Here is a 19,832-nt window from a genome sequence, read left to right as displayed (position 1 = left end):
AGGGGTGACTCTTCGTCCAGCGATAGTTAGCTACTGGACTAACAAGGCTATCGAAATTTGGGCTAAGCAATTGGCGGACGGAATGAAAGATCAACTACCTATGGAGGAACGCATTCCATTAGCAGAACATATAGGTGAAGCGGCAGCTTACCTTGTAGAACCGTCTAAGGATGTTTGTTCTATTGCCTCCAGAGCTTCAGCTCTGGCAATTTCAGCACGGCAGGCGCTGTGGCTCAAAACTTGGCAGGCTGATGCGGAATCCAAAAGGCTGTGGAAGCACTTCCTTTCACTGGACATGTACTATTCGGGGCGGAACTAGATAAATGGATATCTCAGGCTACTGGAGGTAAATCCACTTTTCTACCATCTGCAGCTCCTCCACCTAGACGATCTTACTCAGGACCTTCGTTTCGGTCCTTTCGGGCCCCGGGTCGTTCACGTGGTCGTTTCAGAGGATCATCAACGTCCCGTGGTACCAGAGGTCGTTGTTTCGGTTCATGCATGTATCCGACTTCTGGGGAAGATGGTGGCAGCCTTCGAGGCTGTCCAGTGCGGTTGTTTTCACTCCAGACCTTTTCAGCTAGATCTCCTATCACAATGGTCGGGTTCCCACCTGTTTCTTCACAAAAGAGTCAGATTACAACCCAAGACTCGGATTTCCCTACTGTGGTGGCTAAACTCAGTTCACCTTGCGGAGGGAAAGAGATTCGGAGAGTGGGATTGGACGCTTCTTACCACGGATGCGAGTCTAAGAGGCTGGGGGGCAGTAATTCTGGAGCATCACTTCCAGGGACGCTGGACAGCACAGGAATCGAGTCTTCCAATCAACATATTGGAGTTAAGAGCAGTTTTCTATGCATTACAGACAGCAGCTCACTTTCTGAGGGGCCGAGCAGTCAGGGTCCAGTCCGACAATGCCACAGCAGTGGCATACATAAACAAACAAGGAGGCACCAGAAGTCGTGCGGCCATGAAGGAAGTCAGCAGGATTCTGATCTGGCCGGAAAGCTACGCAAGGTCGATTTCGGCAATCTTCATTCCGGGCGTCGAAAATTGGGAGGCAGATTACCTCAGTCATCAGGATGTACATCCAGGAGAATGGGCTCTACATCCACAGGTGTTTCAGCAGCTGATCCAACGGTGGGGTCTTCCGCAGGTCGACCTCATGGCATCCAGGCAGAACCATCAACTGCCCCTTTACTGCTCTCGAACAAGGGATCCACAAGCGGTGGCTGTGGATGCACTGTCAACACCATGGCGGTTCCAATTTATTTATCTGTTTCCTCCATTTCCCCTTCTCCCTCGAATCCTTCAACGCATCAAGAGGGAACAGGCCAAGGTCCTGCTGATAGCTCCGGACTGGCCTCGCAGAGCTTGGTACTCCAACATTCAGCTCCTGTTGGTAGACAATCCGTGGCCCTTACCACTCAGAGAGGATCTGCTCCTTCAGGGTCCTTTACTCTATCCAAACTTAAAGCAGCTACATTTGACGGCCTGGTTGTTGAAAGGGCCATCTTAAGACGTAAAGGGATACCCTTCCAAGGTGATTCCTACGATGCTTAGAGCCAGGAAGGAAGTTACTTCCAAGCATTACCATCGTATTTGGAAGGCATATGTAACCTGATGTGAACGTAGAGTTCTGCCTTCTACGGGGTTCAGTCTTCCCAGATTTCTGCTTTTTCTGCAAGCAGGTCTCTCAGCAGGCCTTCGGTTGGGATCTGTGAAGGTACAAATTTCAGCACTCTCTGTTTTCTTCTAAAAGAAATTGGCCTTATTACCGGACGTGCAAACTTTTCTGCAGGGTGTGGTTAGATTACAACCACCCTTTTTTCCTCCTACAGCGCCATGGGACTTGGACTTCATCCTGTCTTTCTTGCAGTCTTTGCTGTTCGAGCCTTTGGAGTCGGTGGAATTGAAGTATCTTTCATGGAAGTTGATACTTCTGCTGGCTCTAGCTTCCGCCAGGAGGGTGTCGGAGCTGGGAGCTTTATCATGTCATCCACCATATTTGGTATTTTATGAGGATAGAGCTGAGCTACGCACCAGAATGGATTTTCTGCCTAAGGTGGTTTCGGCCTTCCACATCAATCAACCTATTGTGGTTCCGGTTCTTCCACAGGATTCTCCTTCTTCTAGATCCTTGGATGTGGTTAGAGCTCTTCGCATATATGTAGACAGGACGGCAGGCGTTCGCAAGACAGATACTCTCTTTGTTTTGTATGATGCTGCTCGTCCGGGTTGGCCAGCTTTCAAACAGACACTGGCTCGATGGATTAGTCTGACCATATGACAGGCGTATTTGGCCTCGTCTAGAGAACCTCCATCTTCCATTACTGCACATTCCACTCGCTCAGTGGGTGCCTCGTGGGCGGCTGCTCGAGGTGTTTCTATGGAATCTCTATGCCGGGCAGCTACTTGGTCAGGTCGGCATACTTTTGTTCGGTTTTACAGATTTGATACCTTTGCGACTTCTGCAGCGCAATATGGTCGGTCTGTTTTGCAGGGTTCTCAGCGCTTTCCCACCCGTGATGGGAGCTCTGGGACATCCCCACTGTCTTGAAGTCTTCCAGTGTCCCCTAGTGGATGAAGGAGAAAACAGGATTTTGGTACTTACCGATAAATCCCTTTCTCTGATTCCACAGGGGACACTGGACGCCCACCCTGCGCTGTTCTTCCTGCCACACCTGTTATGCCTGTTGGCGACATGTTTGTTGTCTAGGGTGATGTTATGAATGTTAGAGACATGTTTGTCGTCTCTTGTTTCATTCTATTTTGCTTTGTTTTCACCTTTCAGTTGTTATGTGTAATTTCGCCTCCTCCTCTTCTGTCAATCTTTTTTCTCTGCTCCCCTCGGGCTCGGTTCTAATACTGGCCTATAGGGGGGTATAGAGGGGAGGAGCTAGTCACACTTCATTTAAATTTAAAGTGCCAGCTCCACTCAGCACCGTGTATACCCCACTGTCTTGAAGTCCTCCAGTGTCCCCTGTGGAATCGGAGAAAGGGATTTATCGGTAAGCACCAAAATCCTGTTTTTATAAGCAAACAGCCAATGGTAATTAAAGCCATGCTGATCTGATTTGCTACTTTCAGACAGGTCGAATATCTTTCATTTGTTTGTCTGCTCTGTTACTAGAAACCAACAGGGTTATATATATATATATATATATATATATATATACATACATATTATAAAAAAATTATACAGCAATTACTCACTATTAGTTCATGCTAGAACTGCTGGTTCTGGTACACTTTAAAATGAAAGGCACATTTGTATAATTAATTTATATACTATTATTATTTTTATTAGTAAAGATGCATATCATCAACCATAAATTTACAATACAATTTGGGATGCAGCAAGTTTTAAGTCTCCTAATGGGGCAGCATCTCAAGAGGGCATGTAATTACTGTAAAAAAGTTTCAGTTACTCATCCCTGACCTTCATTTCCAAGAGTAGTAGCTGCATGTTAGAAACAGCAGCGATTGTTGCCCAGCAACAGTTTGCTGCGTGTGTACGTATTGTGAGACCACTTTCATCGCTCAATTCCGTAACACTTCTCTGATGCATTGTGCAACCATTTGCACTTCTGGGTTACATACAGACACATCTCATTTGTGCATGCAATTTGACCGCTTATTCCTATTGTTTCAGCGCTTATTATACTGCCTATCTATCTATTATCTGACTGCTGTTGACCTAGTTTTTGGATTTTGTTACATTCTGGCTTTCTGACTTGTTCATTCTCGTCTGCCTCCTGCAATGAACCCGGATTGTTACCTGAGGACTGATTTCTGCCTGCCCTGACTACCTGCCTGTCTCTGAATCTTGTTTGTCACCTGCATTTCAGTTATCTGTTCTATCTTGGTGTCCTTAACTATTCTCACTGGTCATGCTAGTTACTGGAGTGCCACAACGTATGGGGTGCCAGCAGCAAAGTTTCAACCTCATTGCAGGGGTTCCTGGTGAACCCTCTGCTCCTCTGGCTTAGTTGTTCTAAACTGTACTGTCCTCAACAGAATCTACTGACCACTGGAGAGATTCATAACACTGCAACTACAACTTTCACTAAAATGAGGCTTTCATCTTGTTTTTCTTCACATGCATGGTAAAATTATGCAGTATATTGCACCTGGTCTCCCATCCAACTCTTGATGAGGAGTATACCATTTCCAAATGTACAGTAGGCTAATTCAAAAATTGTGCAGACTTAATTATACTGCAATAGCGTATTTTGTATGGTTCATAAATTATCTTCCCTACTATTAAAATAAATGCAAACAGCCCTCCCCAGACCAACCCAACAAAAAAAGAAAACCAATCTTTTAAAGACTACAAAAAAATGTCATCAATATTATTTGGCAGCAGAATTTCTCCTACAGAGCATTGGGTTTTCCGATTTCACTAGCGTAATAAAGTTGTTTAAAAATGCAGATAGCTCTTTAAGTCTGTATTTCTAAACAGCGATTACAACACTGGTAAAACGACTTCATATGTTCATAGCTGGGAAAACGCTCACCATGAATCATGTCAAAAACGCATTAGACATGAAACTACCATCAAGAACTAGGAAAGATCTATTTTTTTAGCATAATTATTTTTCAGCATAATATAACTTTAGGGACATAATTGACACATATGTTTGTGTATCACTGTGAGCTGGAAAAATAAATGACTTGTTTTCTCTGCATTAACATGTTACTTACTGTATCTACTTTGTAAAAGGTCACTAGCCTCTGCTTCCTATCACTTGTTTATTGTTGTTAAATCTAAATAAGTGAAATTACAGAAATCCTGTAACATGGAGTGGTGTGCATAGACATTAGACTGGAAAAGTATTTAATTGAACCTGACACCAAAATGTCATTTACTTTTTTTTTCCTGGAAAGTATGGTCAGTTGTGCAATTTCTCCATACAAAAATAGATTAACTGCATCCCCATTTCCTGTAATGTTGAAGTCAAGGAAACTTTGTTGCATAATAATACTAATGCACCACTTGACCAGTCACTGAATTGATCTGCATAAAAATACAATCAATTTTGAGGATTAGTTAAATAAGGGGCCTTATGTATTTATGATTTGCTATAAGGACTCAAAAAGCAACATTCCAGGGGGGGGCTGTTAAAAAATTAACACTTTAGGGCAGGGGTGGGGAACCTTTTTCCCGCCAAGGGCCATTTTGATATATGTGGGTAGGGGGGGTAAGGTGCGCTCTCCCTGCTAGTAGTGGTGATGGTGATGACTTGTGTGTGTTTGTGAGTGGGGTTAATTGGAATGTTTCTTCTGGTGGTGGTGGTGTTTAGGGAGTGAGAAAGAGGGTGTGATTGGGTATGGAGTGTAGTTTGGAGTAATGTGAAAAGGGGAATAACATCAAAATGAGGCCAGCGAGACACAGTAGTTTGGGGCAAAATCTTTTATTGAGTAGTCACAATGCTGCTCTGTTGAGATCCCGGCAGGTGGGTAGGGTTCAGTGCCTTGAAAAAGGCACCTGTGCCGAAACGCATTGGGGACCCTCACATCAAACCTGACACCGATCCAGGCTGACCTCCACTAAAGATCACCGTCCCCACCAGGGACCGCCAGTGCAGAAAGCCACCCACCCGCTGGTTCGCACCGCTCACACCTCCAGTGACCGGCTCCACACCGGACCAGCCTCTCTCCCCCCCCTCCCCCTTTCCAATCGTGCTCAACAACTGACTCCTGGCCAGGGTTGTCTCCACCGTCAATCCCCATTTCCACGAGGGACCGTCAGTGCAGAGAGCACCCCGCACATCTGGTCGCAAGTCCGCACAGCCAACATCGCCAGTGACCAGCTTCATCCCGGTCACACCTTCCATATCCCCCCCTCCTCCCCGGCTTTCATCCAATCAGTATCCCGGGCAGACCACCCCACCTCCCAGGGGTCGTCCTGCACACACGCTGCAACCCAACCATGTGTGCTCCGGTCGTTGACCTCCGCAGACCAATCAGAACAGCCGTGCACCTGCAGCATTCCAGCAACACGTTGATCCAGCTCACCAAATAACCTGTAGCTTCCAACCTACCTGCAACGGCCACGACGTCGACCTACATCACCATAACAAAAAACCTACCAGTAGGTAAGTGCTGCCAATTCTCGCACCAACACGCGGGATGCCGCACAGGTGTTCCAACCTACTCTGCAAATCCCCCCACCCCCCGAGACTTCCTAGACTGTCGACCATAGGTCCAGCAGGGGTGACGTGCAAGGTCACTGAACTGCACGGGAAGAAGCCCCCTGAAAGGGTCCACCTACCTCCCCAGTCTCACCACCACTCTACCCACCTGCCCGGGATCTCAACAGAGCAGCATTGTGACTACTCAATAAAAGATTTTTCCCCAAACTACTGTGTCTCGCTGGCCTCATTTTGATCCTATCTTATTCCCCTTTTCACATTACTCCAAACTACACTCCATACCCAATCACACCCTCCTTCTCAGTCCCAAAACACCACCACAAACAACATTACAATTAACCCCACTCACAAACACACACAAGTCATCACCATCACCACTACTAGCAGGGAGAGCGCACCTTACCCCCCCTACCCCATTATGTATTCAGTGCGGGAAAGGTACTCCCACACAAAGGTGCAGCACCCCAAAACCACAACACATCACCCCCTGGTCAACGAGAGCGCAGTTCTACTGCCCATCTCCATTTTGATATATGTAACAGTATTCGCTGGCCAAGTGCAGGCCACGCCCCCTCTGTGTGATGTCGCACAGGGGCGGGGCCACAATCGCTGGTGATTACAGCAATGCCCGGAGCATCCTGACGATGCATCGGGGAGCTGTAAGGGTAGCAGTGTGACTGTCTGAAGCGTCCTAAGGACGCCTAATGAGGCTACCATAAAAAAGCTCAGAGGGCCAGACCAAATGATTCCGGAGGCATTACATGGCCCCCAGGCCTGAGGTTCCCCATCTCTGCTCTAGGTGCTGATGCTGGACACGAGTACTGAGAAGAGCCTTCCCCGGCGATGATTAAAATGTAAAGTGACAGCTAACACTAAAAACTTTATTTCTGGGTTCGGACCCTGCCACACATCTGCAAAGCGATATCTACCTGCAATGTTCAGCCCACCCTGGAGGAATCAGAAGATCCCTTTCCAGCTGGGTTTCCCCATAGAGATAAGCAGGCTAACACACACAAGCTCTGAAAAGCCAATATTTTCGGAGCTTTTGTAATAGTCCAGGTAATTCCTTTCCCAAAGAAAACGATAGGGACTACTGCAGTGTGAGCGCTTTAATTTGCAAAGCAGAAGATATCTTTGGTTTATAGCCTTCATAAATAGCTGTAATACTTAACTCTACCATAAATATGTGGAAAAATATATTTCTTCATGGTTTAAGGACATAATTAGTTTCTGGCTGAGAAATGTTAGCCTGGGGGCAGGTACACAGCAATTGGCCCATGAGCACTGCTACAAAATTAAAAGTTGGCTTAGGTATAAAACACAGGTTGTATATATTTAAATATGAAAAGCCCTTTTTACTGGAGAAAGCGATCATTGTTGCCATCAAAAGGTATTGGTTTAATTTCACCCTATATATCAAGGATGAGGAACCTCCTGCCCAGTTGCCGTATAAGCCCTCGGGAATCATTTGGTCTGGCCCTCTGAGCTTTTTTCTGCTACCCTCATCTGGCTAGCAGGGTGCCTAGAATGGCACCGTGCAGCCAGAATCTATGCAGCAGTGCCGCCTGGACCGTCCTTAGGATGCTTGACGGTTACACCGCTGCCCTTACAGCTCCCCCCAGCATCCTCAGAAAGTTCCGGGCATGCTGTAATCACCGGCAATTGTGGCCCCACCACCGTGTGATGTCACGCGGAGAGGCATGGCCTGCACCGGGCCCGCGATTAATGTTATATATATCAAAATGGCCCTAGGCAGAAAAAAAGTCCCCCACCCCTACTATATATGAATATGTTATGGTGAAGCCTATTGTATTTATTAAGCATCGAGGCGTACACCCTGTTCTGCTACCTTCATCAGATATTTTTACAAGAGCAGAAATGTTTAAAAAAAAAAAAAAAAAACATTTCTCCTAATGCAATACAGTTTACACTACTTATAGCGATTTATTACAAAAAAGGTACTTGTTAAATATATGGTCATTTATATAAAAATATTCTCATCTTGCATCTCCAGGAGTTCCGTAATGCAATTACAGCAGTACTATCTCCAGAAAAGACTGAATTACTGTCTTACAGTATGTTGTATACATACATCTTCATGTAATAAATTTAGTTGTTCTTTTTAAAAACATACTACGTCTAATTTTTACATTCTATCAACAAGAAATATTGGTATTAAGTGGAGGTGATTTCCCCATGCTTGCACCAATCACAGTGATTTAACAGATAAACCCTTAATTATTTTTTTATGATATGTATTGTACCTTTAGTATATACCATTGCTTACACAAATTACTGCACATTTTGGCACCTTATGTTTACCTATTTACTGACTGCACAAACTAGTGTGAACGACTGGCTTCTTATGAAAACAAATATTAACTTTTGGTGCTCAGCGCCATTATATGAGACAATATATTGTGAATATATATTTCCAGGTAACCATAGGCGAAACTAGACATTTGGTAATGGGTGGTCCCAGTTCCAACCCCTCGCCAGAACTTGTGCTACCTTGGAAGTAGTGTTCATTGTAGGTCCAACGCCGGACCTAGAAAGAGGGACTCCTATGCACCCCGAAAAAAGGGGAGTGGCCACAGGAACAGGGGGCGTGTCTGTAAGGCACATCCCCTTTTCTTCGCTCTTGGGTGCCGCCGGGCTGCCCCCAAGCGCTGCTGTGTGTCCGGGATCCATACACCTGCGGTGACCGCGGCACCGCTATTTTCCGCACCCGCGGGACACTGCAGAACGCTGGTGGGGACAGCACCCGCAGGCTGTTTTAATGGGGCACCGCTAAGAGGGGCAGAGCGCATTCTGCCCTTTAGAAATCAGGCAGGGCGTCCCACTAAAACAGCCTTCCAGAAACGCTATTGGAAGTATGGCACTTTGTTTCATGACAATTAGTTAGGCAGCAAAGAGATGTGCCTGTTTAGTGGTGGAGGCGGGTACACTGTGCCTGTGCAGGGATGGAGGTGGGAGAGATGTGTAGTGGAAGAGGGGGTACAGTGTGCCTGTGCAGGGATGGAGGTGGGAGAGATGTGTAGTGGAAGAGGGGGTACAGTGTGCCTGTGCAGGGGCGGAGGGGGGAGAGATGTCTATGTAGTAGAGGAGGGGGTACAGTGTGCCTTTGCAGAGGCGGAGGGGGGAGAGATGTCTGTGTAGTGGTGGAGAGGGGTACAATGTGCCTGTGCAGGGGAGGAGGGGGGAGAGATGTCTGTGTAGTGGTGGAGAGGGGTACAATGTGCTTGTGTAGGGACAGAGGGGGGGAGAGATGTCTGTGTAGTGGAGGAGGGGGTACAGTGTGCCTGTGCAGGGGCAGAGAGGGGAGAGATGTCTGTGTAGTGGAGGAGGGGGTACAGTGTGCCTGTACAGAGGCGGAGAGGGGAGAGATGTCTGTGTAGTGGAGGAGGGGGTACAGTGTGCCTGTGCAGGGGCGGAGAGGGGAGAGATGTCTGTGTAGTGGAGGAGGGGGTACAGTGTGCCTTTGCAGAGGCGGAGGGGGGAGAGATGTCTGTGTAGTGGTGGAGAGGGGTACAATGTGCCTGTGCAGGGGAGGAGGGGGGAGAGATGTCTGTGTAGTGGTGGAGAGGGGTACAATGTGCTTGTGTAGGGACAGAGGGGGGGAGAGATGTCTGTGTAGTGGAGGAGGGGGTACAGTGTGCCTGTGCAGGGGCAGAGAGGGGAGAGATATCTGTGTAGTGGAGGAGGGGGTACAGTGTGCCTGTACAGAGGCGGAGAGGGGAGAGATGTCTGTGTAGTGGAGGAGGGGGTACAGTGTGCCTGTGCAGGGGCGGAGAGGGGAGAGATGTCTGTGTAGTGGAGGAGGGGGTACAGTGTGCTTGTGTAGGGACAGAGGGGGGGAGAGATGTCTGTGTAGTGGAGGAGGGGGTACAGTGTGCCTGTGCAGGGGCAGAGAGGGGAGAGATGTCTGTGTAGTGGAGGAGGGGGTACAGTGTGCCTTTGCAGAGGCGGAGAGGGGAGAGATGTCTGTGTAGTGGTGGAGAGGGGTACAATGTGCTTGTGTAGGGACAGAGGGGGGGAGAGATGTCTGTGTAGTGGAGGAGGGGGTACAGTGTGCCTGTGCAGAGGCGGAGAGGGTAGAGATGTCTGTGTAGTGGAGGAGGGGGTACAGTGTGCCTGTGCAGAGGCGGAGAGGGGAGAGATGTCTGTGTAGTGGAGGAGGGGGTACAGTGTGCCTGTGCAGGGGCGGAGAGGGGAGAGATGTCTGTGTAGTGGAGGAGGGGGTACAGTGTGCCTTTGCAGAGGCGGAGAGGGGAGAGATGTCTGTGTAGTGGAGGAGGGGGTACAGTGTGCCTGTGCAGGGGCGGAGAGGGGAGAGATGTCTGTGTAGTGGAGGAGGGGGTACAGTGTGCCTTTGCAGAGGTGGAGAGGGGAGAGATGTCTGTGTAGTGGTGGAGAGGGATACAATGTGCTTGTGTAGGGACAGAGGGGGGGAGTGATGTGTCTGTGTAGTGGTAGAGGAGGTACAGTGTGTCTGTGTAGGGACAGAGGGGGGGAGTGATGTGTCTGTGTAGTGGTAGAGGAGGTACAGTGTGTCTGTGTAGGGACAGAGGGGGGGAGTGATGTGTCTGTGTAGTAGTGAAGGGGGTACAGTGTGCCTGTGCAGGGGAGGAGGGGGAAGAGTTGTCTGTGTGGTGGTAGTGGGGATTTGTCTGTGTAGTTGTGGAGGGAGGGATCTGTGATTGTAGTGGTGGATCTGTGATTGTAGTGTACCTGTGTGTGGGGGGAAGGGATGTGTATGTGTAGTAGTATTGGGGTGAGTATAATGTGTCTGGGAAGAGGAGAGTATAATGTATGTATGGGGATGTATAATACAGAGGTGGAAGGGAGGTGTATAATTTGTGTATGGGGGTGTATAATCTTTGAGGAGAAATGAGGTGTATAATGTGTGTATGGGTGGGGGGAGGGGGTATATAAAGTGTGTATGGGTGGGGGAAGGGGTATATAATGTGTGTATGGGTGGGGGGAGGGGGTATAATGTGTGTATGGGTGGGGGAAAGGAGGTGTATAATGTGTGTTTGGGTGGGGGGAGGGGGGTATAATGTGTGTATGGGTGGGGGAAAGGAGGTGTATAATGTGTGTTTGGGTGGGGGAGGGGGGTATAATGTGTGTATGGGTGGGGGAAAGGAGGTGTATAATGTGTGTTTGGGTGGGGGAGGGGGGTATAATGGGTGTATGGGTGGGGGAAAGGAGGTGTATAATGTATCCTTATGTGGGGGAAGGGGGTATAATGGGGAGGGGGTATGAATGTGTGTGTGGGAGAGGGGGGTATAATGTGTGTATTGGTGGGAGAGGAGGGGTATAATGGGTGCTGGAGGTGTTAGGATCAGTGTACTGTGTCACCAGGGTCTCGCTGCTCCTCCCACCCGATTACTGACTAGTGCAGGTCTCAGACTCTCTCACACCACTCACTTGTCACCTGTCTCTGTCTGTGCCGTGTGTGGAGGTGAGAGGGAGCCGGCTGCTGCTCTGCTGCTGGTAAGTCCCCTTCACTGCAAGCTGCAGTGTTGGTAAGGCAGCTGGGATCGGGTACTCCTCCAGGTGTAGGACATCTCAGTAGCTCCTCACTACTAGAGCGGCCCAACGTCATGATGTCACCGCGCGCTCTGCAGCATGGAGGATGAATGTGATTGGTGCCAACACAGGGGAGGCGGAGATGCAAAAAATGTCCTCCCGGTCTGGGGAGCGCTGTGTGTAGTGCATTCTGAGTGGCGTTAACGCCTTCCTGACCGGGAGCAGACAAATTACATTTTAAAAATTGCGATTTGGCGGCAGAGGCTATTAGGTGGTCCTGTGCACCCCCGGACCACCCCTTAGTTTCGCCTATGCAGGTAACCTGTATTGTCAGCATATGTAAAGCTATAAACTTAGTTTGACTGAAGATATGCTTAGCCAGAATCACTGAGCTTTAAACTGTAGTAGCAGAGCTTTAGTATATGCACTGCAGTTGTTTTCTCGCCAAGAACTGGCCACTCATCATATTTACTCTAAAGGTGCATACACACTAGACGATATGCTCCCTGAGCGATATCGTCTAGTGTGTCCCCGGCAGGCTGTGCTCAATGTCGTTCATGACATTGAGCACAGCCGCTGAACGATATCATTAACGATATTGTTCAGTGCCGGGCTCTCTCCCCCATTCCCTGACATGCAGCAACCTGACGAGATCGTCAGGTTGGCCTGCATGTGAGCCCGATGAACGATGATGACGAACGACCCGCGGGAACGTGCGTCGTCGTCATCGTTCATCTTTTTGGGCTTAAAAATGGACGATAAAGTGGACGACTGAACGATAGCAATATCGTTATCGTTCAGTCGTCCACTTTATCGCCCAGTGTGTACGCACCTTAACACTTGACCTCTGTTTACACAACAACTATTTTATTAATGGTTAATTCCACCTTTGTGGGCTTAATTTAAATGTAAGGGGACAATTCTAGTCTGAGGGATGTGCCGTCCACCGGACGCCACTGTGATGTTGAGCTGCACACATACCACAAACACATGATTCTGTCTAAACACTTATGGTTGGCTCAGCCTGGCTACATAGAGTTAGCAGCACTATAACATACAGTAGATTTTAGGAATCTCTTACCAAGCTCCATATCCCGGATTCCCATGTAACTTTCAAGCAAGTCATCCACCTTACGTGACGCTTCCTCTTCCCCATCGCTCGGCTGCAAAACAAATAATGCTGAAACATTAGCGTGTGCTATAGTTTGCCATACTAATATGCTGCTGAATAATGCAAAAACATTTGTAGTGAATATAATAAATCTGCAATAACATGTGACCACTTAGAGGTTCCTTTACAAGGTTCACTGGTTGCGCCCTACAAAATGTTTTGGGATTAGACTTGTGCATGTAGATACTCCACCCAGGGCACTTTACTAAGCTCCGCTCTTAGGCCTGTCTTCAATTAGGCAGCGATAGTCCATGCTGGACTTTTTGCTCCACATCAGAGCTTTTCCTGGGATAAAGTATGAGGCGCGTGCCCGCTTTATCCCCGTATTCAATTAGGATGCAGCAAAAACGGGAGCCTGCGAAAAGGTATCAACAAAAATTCGGCATTTTTCGGGTTTTGTTCCTAGGACCCCCCTAAAGATGTCCAGACATGGGGGTTCACTCTGGGAAACCCTGTTTAGCCCTGCAGAATGTGTTCTGCATCTTTAAATAGCAGCGGCAGGTGTTTTTTCCCGACATTAGAACAAGTGATGCAGAAGAGCACTTAGGTTTATTTTTTATTTTTTTTAAGTGGTGACATCAAATTTGGGGTACATGAAAATGGGTACTAGCATATTTTTAAGTCTCTAAACTAATTTTTTTAAAATTCTGCAGCTAATAGCCTATTCTAGAAAACACCTGCCGCATACTTACAGAATACCCCTGAACCTATTGGACTATTTTTAAACACTGTTCCCCAATTATTATTTTTTTTTGTCCCAAAATTTAAATAATTTTTTTGGGGTGTCCCTATTTTATTAAACTTTTTTTGACACAGTTCGTTTTTAGAGGCTATTCCCAGGGGTGCAGGCTATTTTTTTTAAGCTTGCACCCCTAAACCCCAATTCTGCACTGTAAAACATGGTGAAAAGTTATTCCCGTTTTTTTTCAAAGACTTTTCGAACCTGCAAAAAGTCTTTGAAATTGAATACGGGGATACTTGAAATAGGCGAAAATTACATCATCGGCGACAGATTATCGCCGATTAAGAGTTTTCGCAGCCTAATTGAATACCCCCCTTAGGGACTGATTCAGCAGCGGATGCTAATGCAATTGCACCTGCGATTTGGCATGGAACGGAGCTGCAAAAATATGCTAATGGTTCCAAAGATTACCCGACCATAGGGACGCCCACTGTTACTCGGTAACATCGGCCAGTTATGCAGCATTTTAGACGAGTCTAACCAGCCACAAACACTGCAGCTCTCTTCACACAGAGACGCTACCATGCTGCGAGTACAATCACAATAGCTAATATATGCACGCCCATGAAACAGCGTTCAAACTGTCATACGCTTGCCCTTACCTAACCACTCCCCATTACCTCCTCCAAATGCTGACCACATGACACTTGCTTTGCGAATGGATCCTCTGTGTGTACGGAATTGCAAAGCAATTGCGATGGGTACGCATGCGCAATGGCAAATAATCGCTCGGTCTGCATAAATATCAGCATTGCATCCGCTGCTGAATCAAGCCTTTAGCACATGCCTCCATAAGCTAGAAATATGGCATGGTTTGCAAGGAGGTGGGAAAATCTCAAGTGGCATAACTGTGCAATAGTGGAAACATCACAGTGAATCCAACTGTTCACCTTAGAATCATAACTTTAATTAGATAAAACTTTTTAGTTTATTATTGTGTGTTTAAAGTTTTCCTTGCAGGGGCCTGGGCCAGCTATGGAGGAGGAGTAATGCCCCCCTTCATGGCATGCATATTATTTTTCATAAGTTTTTTTCGTAGCCACATCTCAGCTTTTGGTCATGCCCCCTTGTATCATATGGGCTCATTGCATGTCTCAGCGACCCTGCTTCCCAACCTCCGACCAATCCCAAAAGCAGGTTAGTTGGGAATTATGGATAATAATTATTTATAACAAGTTAACAACATATGTAGTTACAACAATGTGATTAACATATTATGGAGAAATCCTTTCGCTCTATATACAATCATTCATGTAGATATTGATAACATCTCAATGCTCTCACTCCACTAACAGTAACATGTTAAGTTTCAGATAGAGGGGGAGATGTATCAAACCTTTGAAAGAGGTAAAGTGGAGAAGTTGCCCATAGCAACCAATCAGCTTCTGTCATTGACTGTGCTTTTTAAATGAGAGCTAGAAGCTGATTAGTTGTAATGCTGAAATTATCACCTTTATCTCTTTTAAAGTTTTGCTACATCTCCCCTTAAAGTTCATAGGGGATGTTTGCAACACTAGCATTTTAGAAACGATCAGCTGAAGGAATAAAATAAAACAAAACTCATATACAAAAATGAATTACATACATAGAAGCAAAAATAAGAGTTATGGTATAACATACCTTTGTTAACTCTTTTTCTTCAAGGTCCATAGGGTCCACAGGAATTACCTTGGGGTATGTGGTTGGAGTGATCCATGCACCAAACAGTTACAAGCTTTAGCTCCCAGGATGCACTAGGCCCTCCTCCATATAGACCCCACCCCTGGCTACAGGCACTCAGTTTGTTACCAAGTCCAAGGCAGGAGAAGGCAAGAGGAGAAGGAAGGACAATTGTACCACAGAAATAAACACTCTCTAAGAGGAGGGAATCATTGAAATACAAAAGAAAAAGTATACCCAATAGCACCAGGTGCATTAGGGTGGGTGCCCTGTGAACCCTATGGACCTTGAAGAAAAAGAGTTAAAGGTATGTTATACTATTATTCTTATTTTCTTCTTCGGGGTCCATAGGGTCCACAGGAATTACCTTGGGGATGTCCTTAAGCAGTTCCCTTAAGGGTGGGGATGCTCCTGTTTAGTAAAAAGGAGTGTCTATGGAGAGACTCTGAAGGTCGGTGAACCAATGGCGTCTGAGCCAAGCAGGGGCTGTCAGTATTACTGCTCCGCCCTCCTGCTTGAATTTCCTGATGACCCTTGGGAGGAGGGAGAAAGGAGGAAAGAGATACGCTAGCTTGAAGTTCCACTTCACTGATAGAGCATCCACAAAATCGGCTGAGGGATCCTTGGTTCTGGACCCGTACCTGGGGAACCTGTGGTTGTGGCCTGAGGCCATGAAGTCTACCTCTGGAAGACCCCATCTGCCCACAAGGCTCTGAAATACATCGGTATGAAGAGTCCACTCCCCGGCGTGTATATCCTGCCGACTTAGGAAGTCCGCTTCCCAGTTGAGGACTCCTGGTATGAATACTGCTGAGATTGCGGTAAGATGACATTCTGCTCAGACCAGAATGTTTGTCACTTCCGCCATGGCAGCCCGACTTCACGTGCCTCCCTGATGGTTGAGGTAGGCTACTGCGGTGGCGTTGTCATACTGTATTTGGACAGGCCTGTCCTTCAGTATATCCTGTGCCTAAATGAGTGCTCTGAATACTGCATGCAGTTCCAGGATGTTTATGGACAGGAGACCCTCCTGGGTTTTCCATCTTCCTTGAAATGTGTGCCGACCTGTCACTGCTCTCCATCTGTGGAGGCTGGCATTGGTAGTGAGAAGCACCCAATCTGGAATCCAGGAGGGGTTTCCCCTGTTCAGACAAAACATCTGCAACCACCATGAGAGGGACAGCGGAACCTCTGGAGAAAGACAGATCATCTGTGACCTTAACTGGTACTCGCCGTTCCACCGGGAGAGGATCAACTGTTGCAGTGGTCTGGAGTGGAACTAAGCATATTCCACCATGTTGAAAGTGGACCCCATGGACTCCAGAATCTGCATCACTAAATGGTCAGAAACTGACTGACTGCAGAGCAATTGAAGGGCCACAATCTTGTCTTCTGGGAGAAATATCCTTTGTGCCAGAGAATCCAGGCGTGCACCTAAATGCACCATCATCAGTCTGAGATGATGCTGCAATACCTGTGGAGATTGTGCCAATATCAGGAGATCGTCCAAGTATGGCAGTATCCTAACTCCCTGAGGCCTGAGGTAGGCCGTCATTACTGCCATTATCTTGGTAAACACTGCAGGGCTGTTGACAAACCAAAAGGCAGCATCTGAAATTGGAAATGTTTCTGCAGTACTGCAAACCGCAGAAACCTTTGGTGGGAAGGTGTGATTGGCACATGCAGATATACGTCCTGAATGTCCAAAGACAGCGTAAAATCCCCCGGTTCCATTGCCAAAACAATTGACCAAAGGGTTTCCATACCGAACTTGGGCAACCGGATAAATGTGTTGAGACCTTTCAGATTCAGAATAGGCTGGTGGGACCCATTGGGATTTTGGATCAAAAATAGGTTGGAATAATAACCCCTTCTTTGTTGAACCACCGGAATCTGGATTATTACCCCCTGAATCCAGCAGGGAACGAATGGTCTGCTGGAGGGCCAAGGCCTTTGCAGACTCCGTTGGAGGAGTTGTGCAGAAAAACCTTTGCGGGGACTTCTCCAGAAAGTAAGGGCATACCCTCGAGAGACCACCTCCCTAACCCAGGCGTCTGTTGTTGTGAGATGCTAGGTATCTGAAAACTGAAGAAGTTGGCCTCCCACCCTGGGATTCCCTGGGGGAGGCCTGCCCCATCAGGCCATGGGTTTATCGTTTGATTTGGAAGTCGGATGTCTGTTTCCCCATGATCTCTTAGTTTGCAGTCTCTTACGAGAACTGTTTCTAGAAAAAGACTGACCTTTTGCTTTTCCTTGCAGCCAAAAGGCTCGAAAAGGATGACTGCCTAGGTCTAGGGGTAGACATTGAAGGCAGACCAGTCGCTTTGGAAGCTACCAACGTAGCTACAATTTTATCCAATTCTGTGCCAACTGGATGCCTCCCATAAATGGCAGGGTTTCCAGAGCCTTCTTGGACCCTGCATCTGCTTTCCAGTCCCTTAACCAAAGGGCTCTGCGGCCAACAACTGAGGCAGCTGACGCCTTAGAAGTCAGAATACTGGCGCCTAATGCCACCTCTCCCAGGTAGGAGGCTGCCTTCTTGATATAGGAGATAATTCTCAGCTGTTCTCTGGAAGCCTCTGGAAGAGTATTTTACAGTGCCCCTGTCCATTCTTCAATGGCCTTAGATACCCAGGCCATGGCCATAGCCAGGCGGATAACAGCCCTCAACAGAGAAAAGACAGCCTTGAGACAGGCTCCAAGTGTTCTATCTGTGGAATCTTTAAGGGAGGATGCAGATGGTATGGGCAATGTGGTGCTCCTGACCAGATGTGCCATATGAGCATCTACCATCGGTGGAACTTCCCACCTTGCGCATTCATCCGGCGGGAGGGGGTATAAAGCTGTAACCTTTTTTGTAACATGGAATAGTCTATCCGGAGAACTCCATGCTTCCCCCATAAGTTCAGAGAGATGCTCAGATTTAGGAAACTCAGCCTTAACAACCTTCTGGTGTTTGAACACCGAAGCCTTCTTAAGTTCTGGCTTTTCATTATCCAAGTTTAAAACAGCTTTGACCACCCTAATCAAGGAGGGAACATATGCTGTTGGAAAATGGTCCTCCTCTACTGAGAGAGACTCTTGAGAGGAGCCCTGTATGTCCTTACACTCATCCGAAGATGCATGAGAGTCTGCAGGCTGGGCGGAGTGATAGGAGGAAGCTGACCGCCTTCTAGTTTTAGGCTGTACCAGCCTGGCTGGTTGCAGTGTTTGATGATATGTAGCAGGGATCGGAGCCATACTCGGAGTTGAGTGGGCAAAAACATCCATCCAGGACGGATGCATAGAAGGCATAAAATATAGCAGGTTGTAGCTGCTGATGGTACCCCATAGTAGGGACCGGCATAAGAGCAGATAACCGGTTTACAAACTGCGCCATGAGCTGGGAAAAAGAAGCCCAAGGGGGTTCCTGCCAAGGAACTGGTAGACTTGACTGATGTGGTGACTCTTTGTAACAGTGACCACATAATCCATTTTGTATGAAATCCTGAGAGGACAATCCCGCCTGACAGGCCATACATGAAACCAGCACAGAGGCATTCGCCTCCTGCTTTTCATTTTCCTTGGACATAACAATACACACAATCAGGGGTATTCAATATGAAACGTTAACCTCGCTGTTGAAGTTTTCACCGCACATCGGAGCTTTTGCCGGCGAAAAAGTATCGCGGCGCCCCCGCTTATACCCGTATTCAATATGAAATCGGCAAAAAACGGCACCCGGCGAATGTGAAATCTGCGAAAACTTCGCTGATTTTTGGGGAAATCACCCTAACACCTCCAAAAAGATGCTCTGACAATGGGGATCACTCTGGATACCCCCAATTAGCCCTGTTGAAGGTTTTTGGGGTCTTTAAACGGGCTCAATAGCTGCTTTTTGGGGATTTGGGAAGGTGGTGAAGAATAGTATTTAGAAGATTTTTTGGCTGAAAATAAGTAGTCCCAGCAAATTTGGGGTACTTGAAAATGGGGGTGAGCATATTTAAAAGTTGCTCAAGTAAAATTTTTAAAAAGGTGAAAAATCCACCTGCAGCAAACACCTGCAATGAAAAAAACACCTGGGGCATACTTGGGGACCCCCCTAGATTGTAGTTCGCTAGTTTTTAACTTTGTACCCCCCAATTTTTTTTTTCGCCCCCCAAAATTAAAGTGCTTTTTTTGGGGTCCTCTGAGGTATTTTTCAAGAAATTATTTACACAGTTTACCTTTGGGGGACTGTCTGAAGGTTGCAGGGTGGTTTCCAAAATGTTGCACCCCAAAACCCCCATTCTGCACTTTTTTTCGCCACCCATTCCTTGGTGATACTTTTTTGCAGGGTCGAATGCAAAATACTTTTCGCACCAGCGAACAGTTTTCAAATTGAATACTTTGTAAAAGTAAAACCGTCGAAAATTACATAATCTGAGCGAAAACCTCGCAGAAACTGCGTTTTCGCTCCATATTGAATACTCCTATTTGTCATGCAAAGTAATATAATATGTAACAGTGTTCACCCCCAAAGTAACCCACACACCTGTAGCAGAGGGTTATGAGAAACAGCAGTGATCGTTATAACTGACAGTTATTCACA

The 19,832-nt window shown here is 47.1% G+C and overlaps 1 protein-coding gene across 1 annotated transcript in view; it reads right to left on the bottom strand.

Annotated features, from left to right (window-relative positions):
• The window catches only part of GIPC3 (GIPC PDZ domain containing family member 3), a 107,748-nt gene that overhangs the window by 41,189 nt on the left and 46,727 nt on the right, over positions 1 to 19,832 (bottom strand). Inside the window, exon 5 of the mRNA XM_088452984.1 lies at positions 12,772 to 12,853. Coding sequence (XP_088309110.1) covers positions 12,772 to 12,853 — 82 coding nt within the window. The remainder of the gene's footprint in view (positions 1 to 12,771; positions 12,854 to 19,832) is intronic.

The sequence above is a fragment of the Taudactylus pleione genome, unplaced genomic scaffold (assembly GCF_031769625.1).
Source record: "Taudactylus pleione unplaced genomic scaffold, aTauple2 ptg000560l, whole genome shotgun sequence".
Lineage (NCBI taxonomy): Eukaryota > Metazoa > Chordata > Amphibia > Anura > Myobatrachidae > Taudactylus > Taudactylus pleione.
Note: the sequence above shows the minus strand (reverse complement) of the source record. Positions and strands in the feature narration are given on the sequence as shown.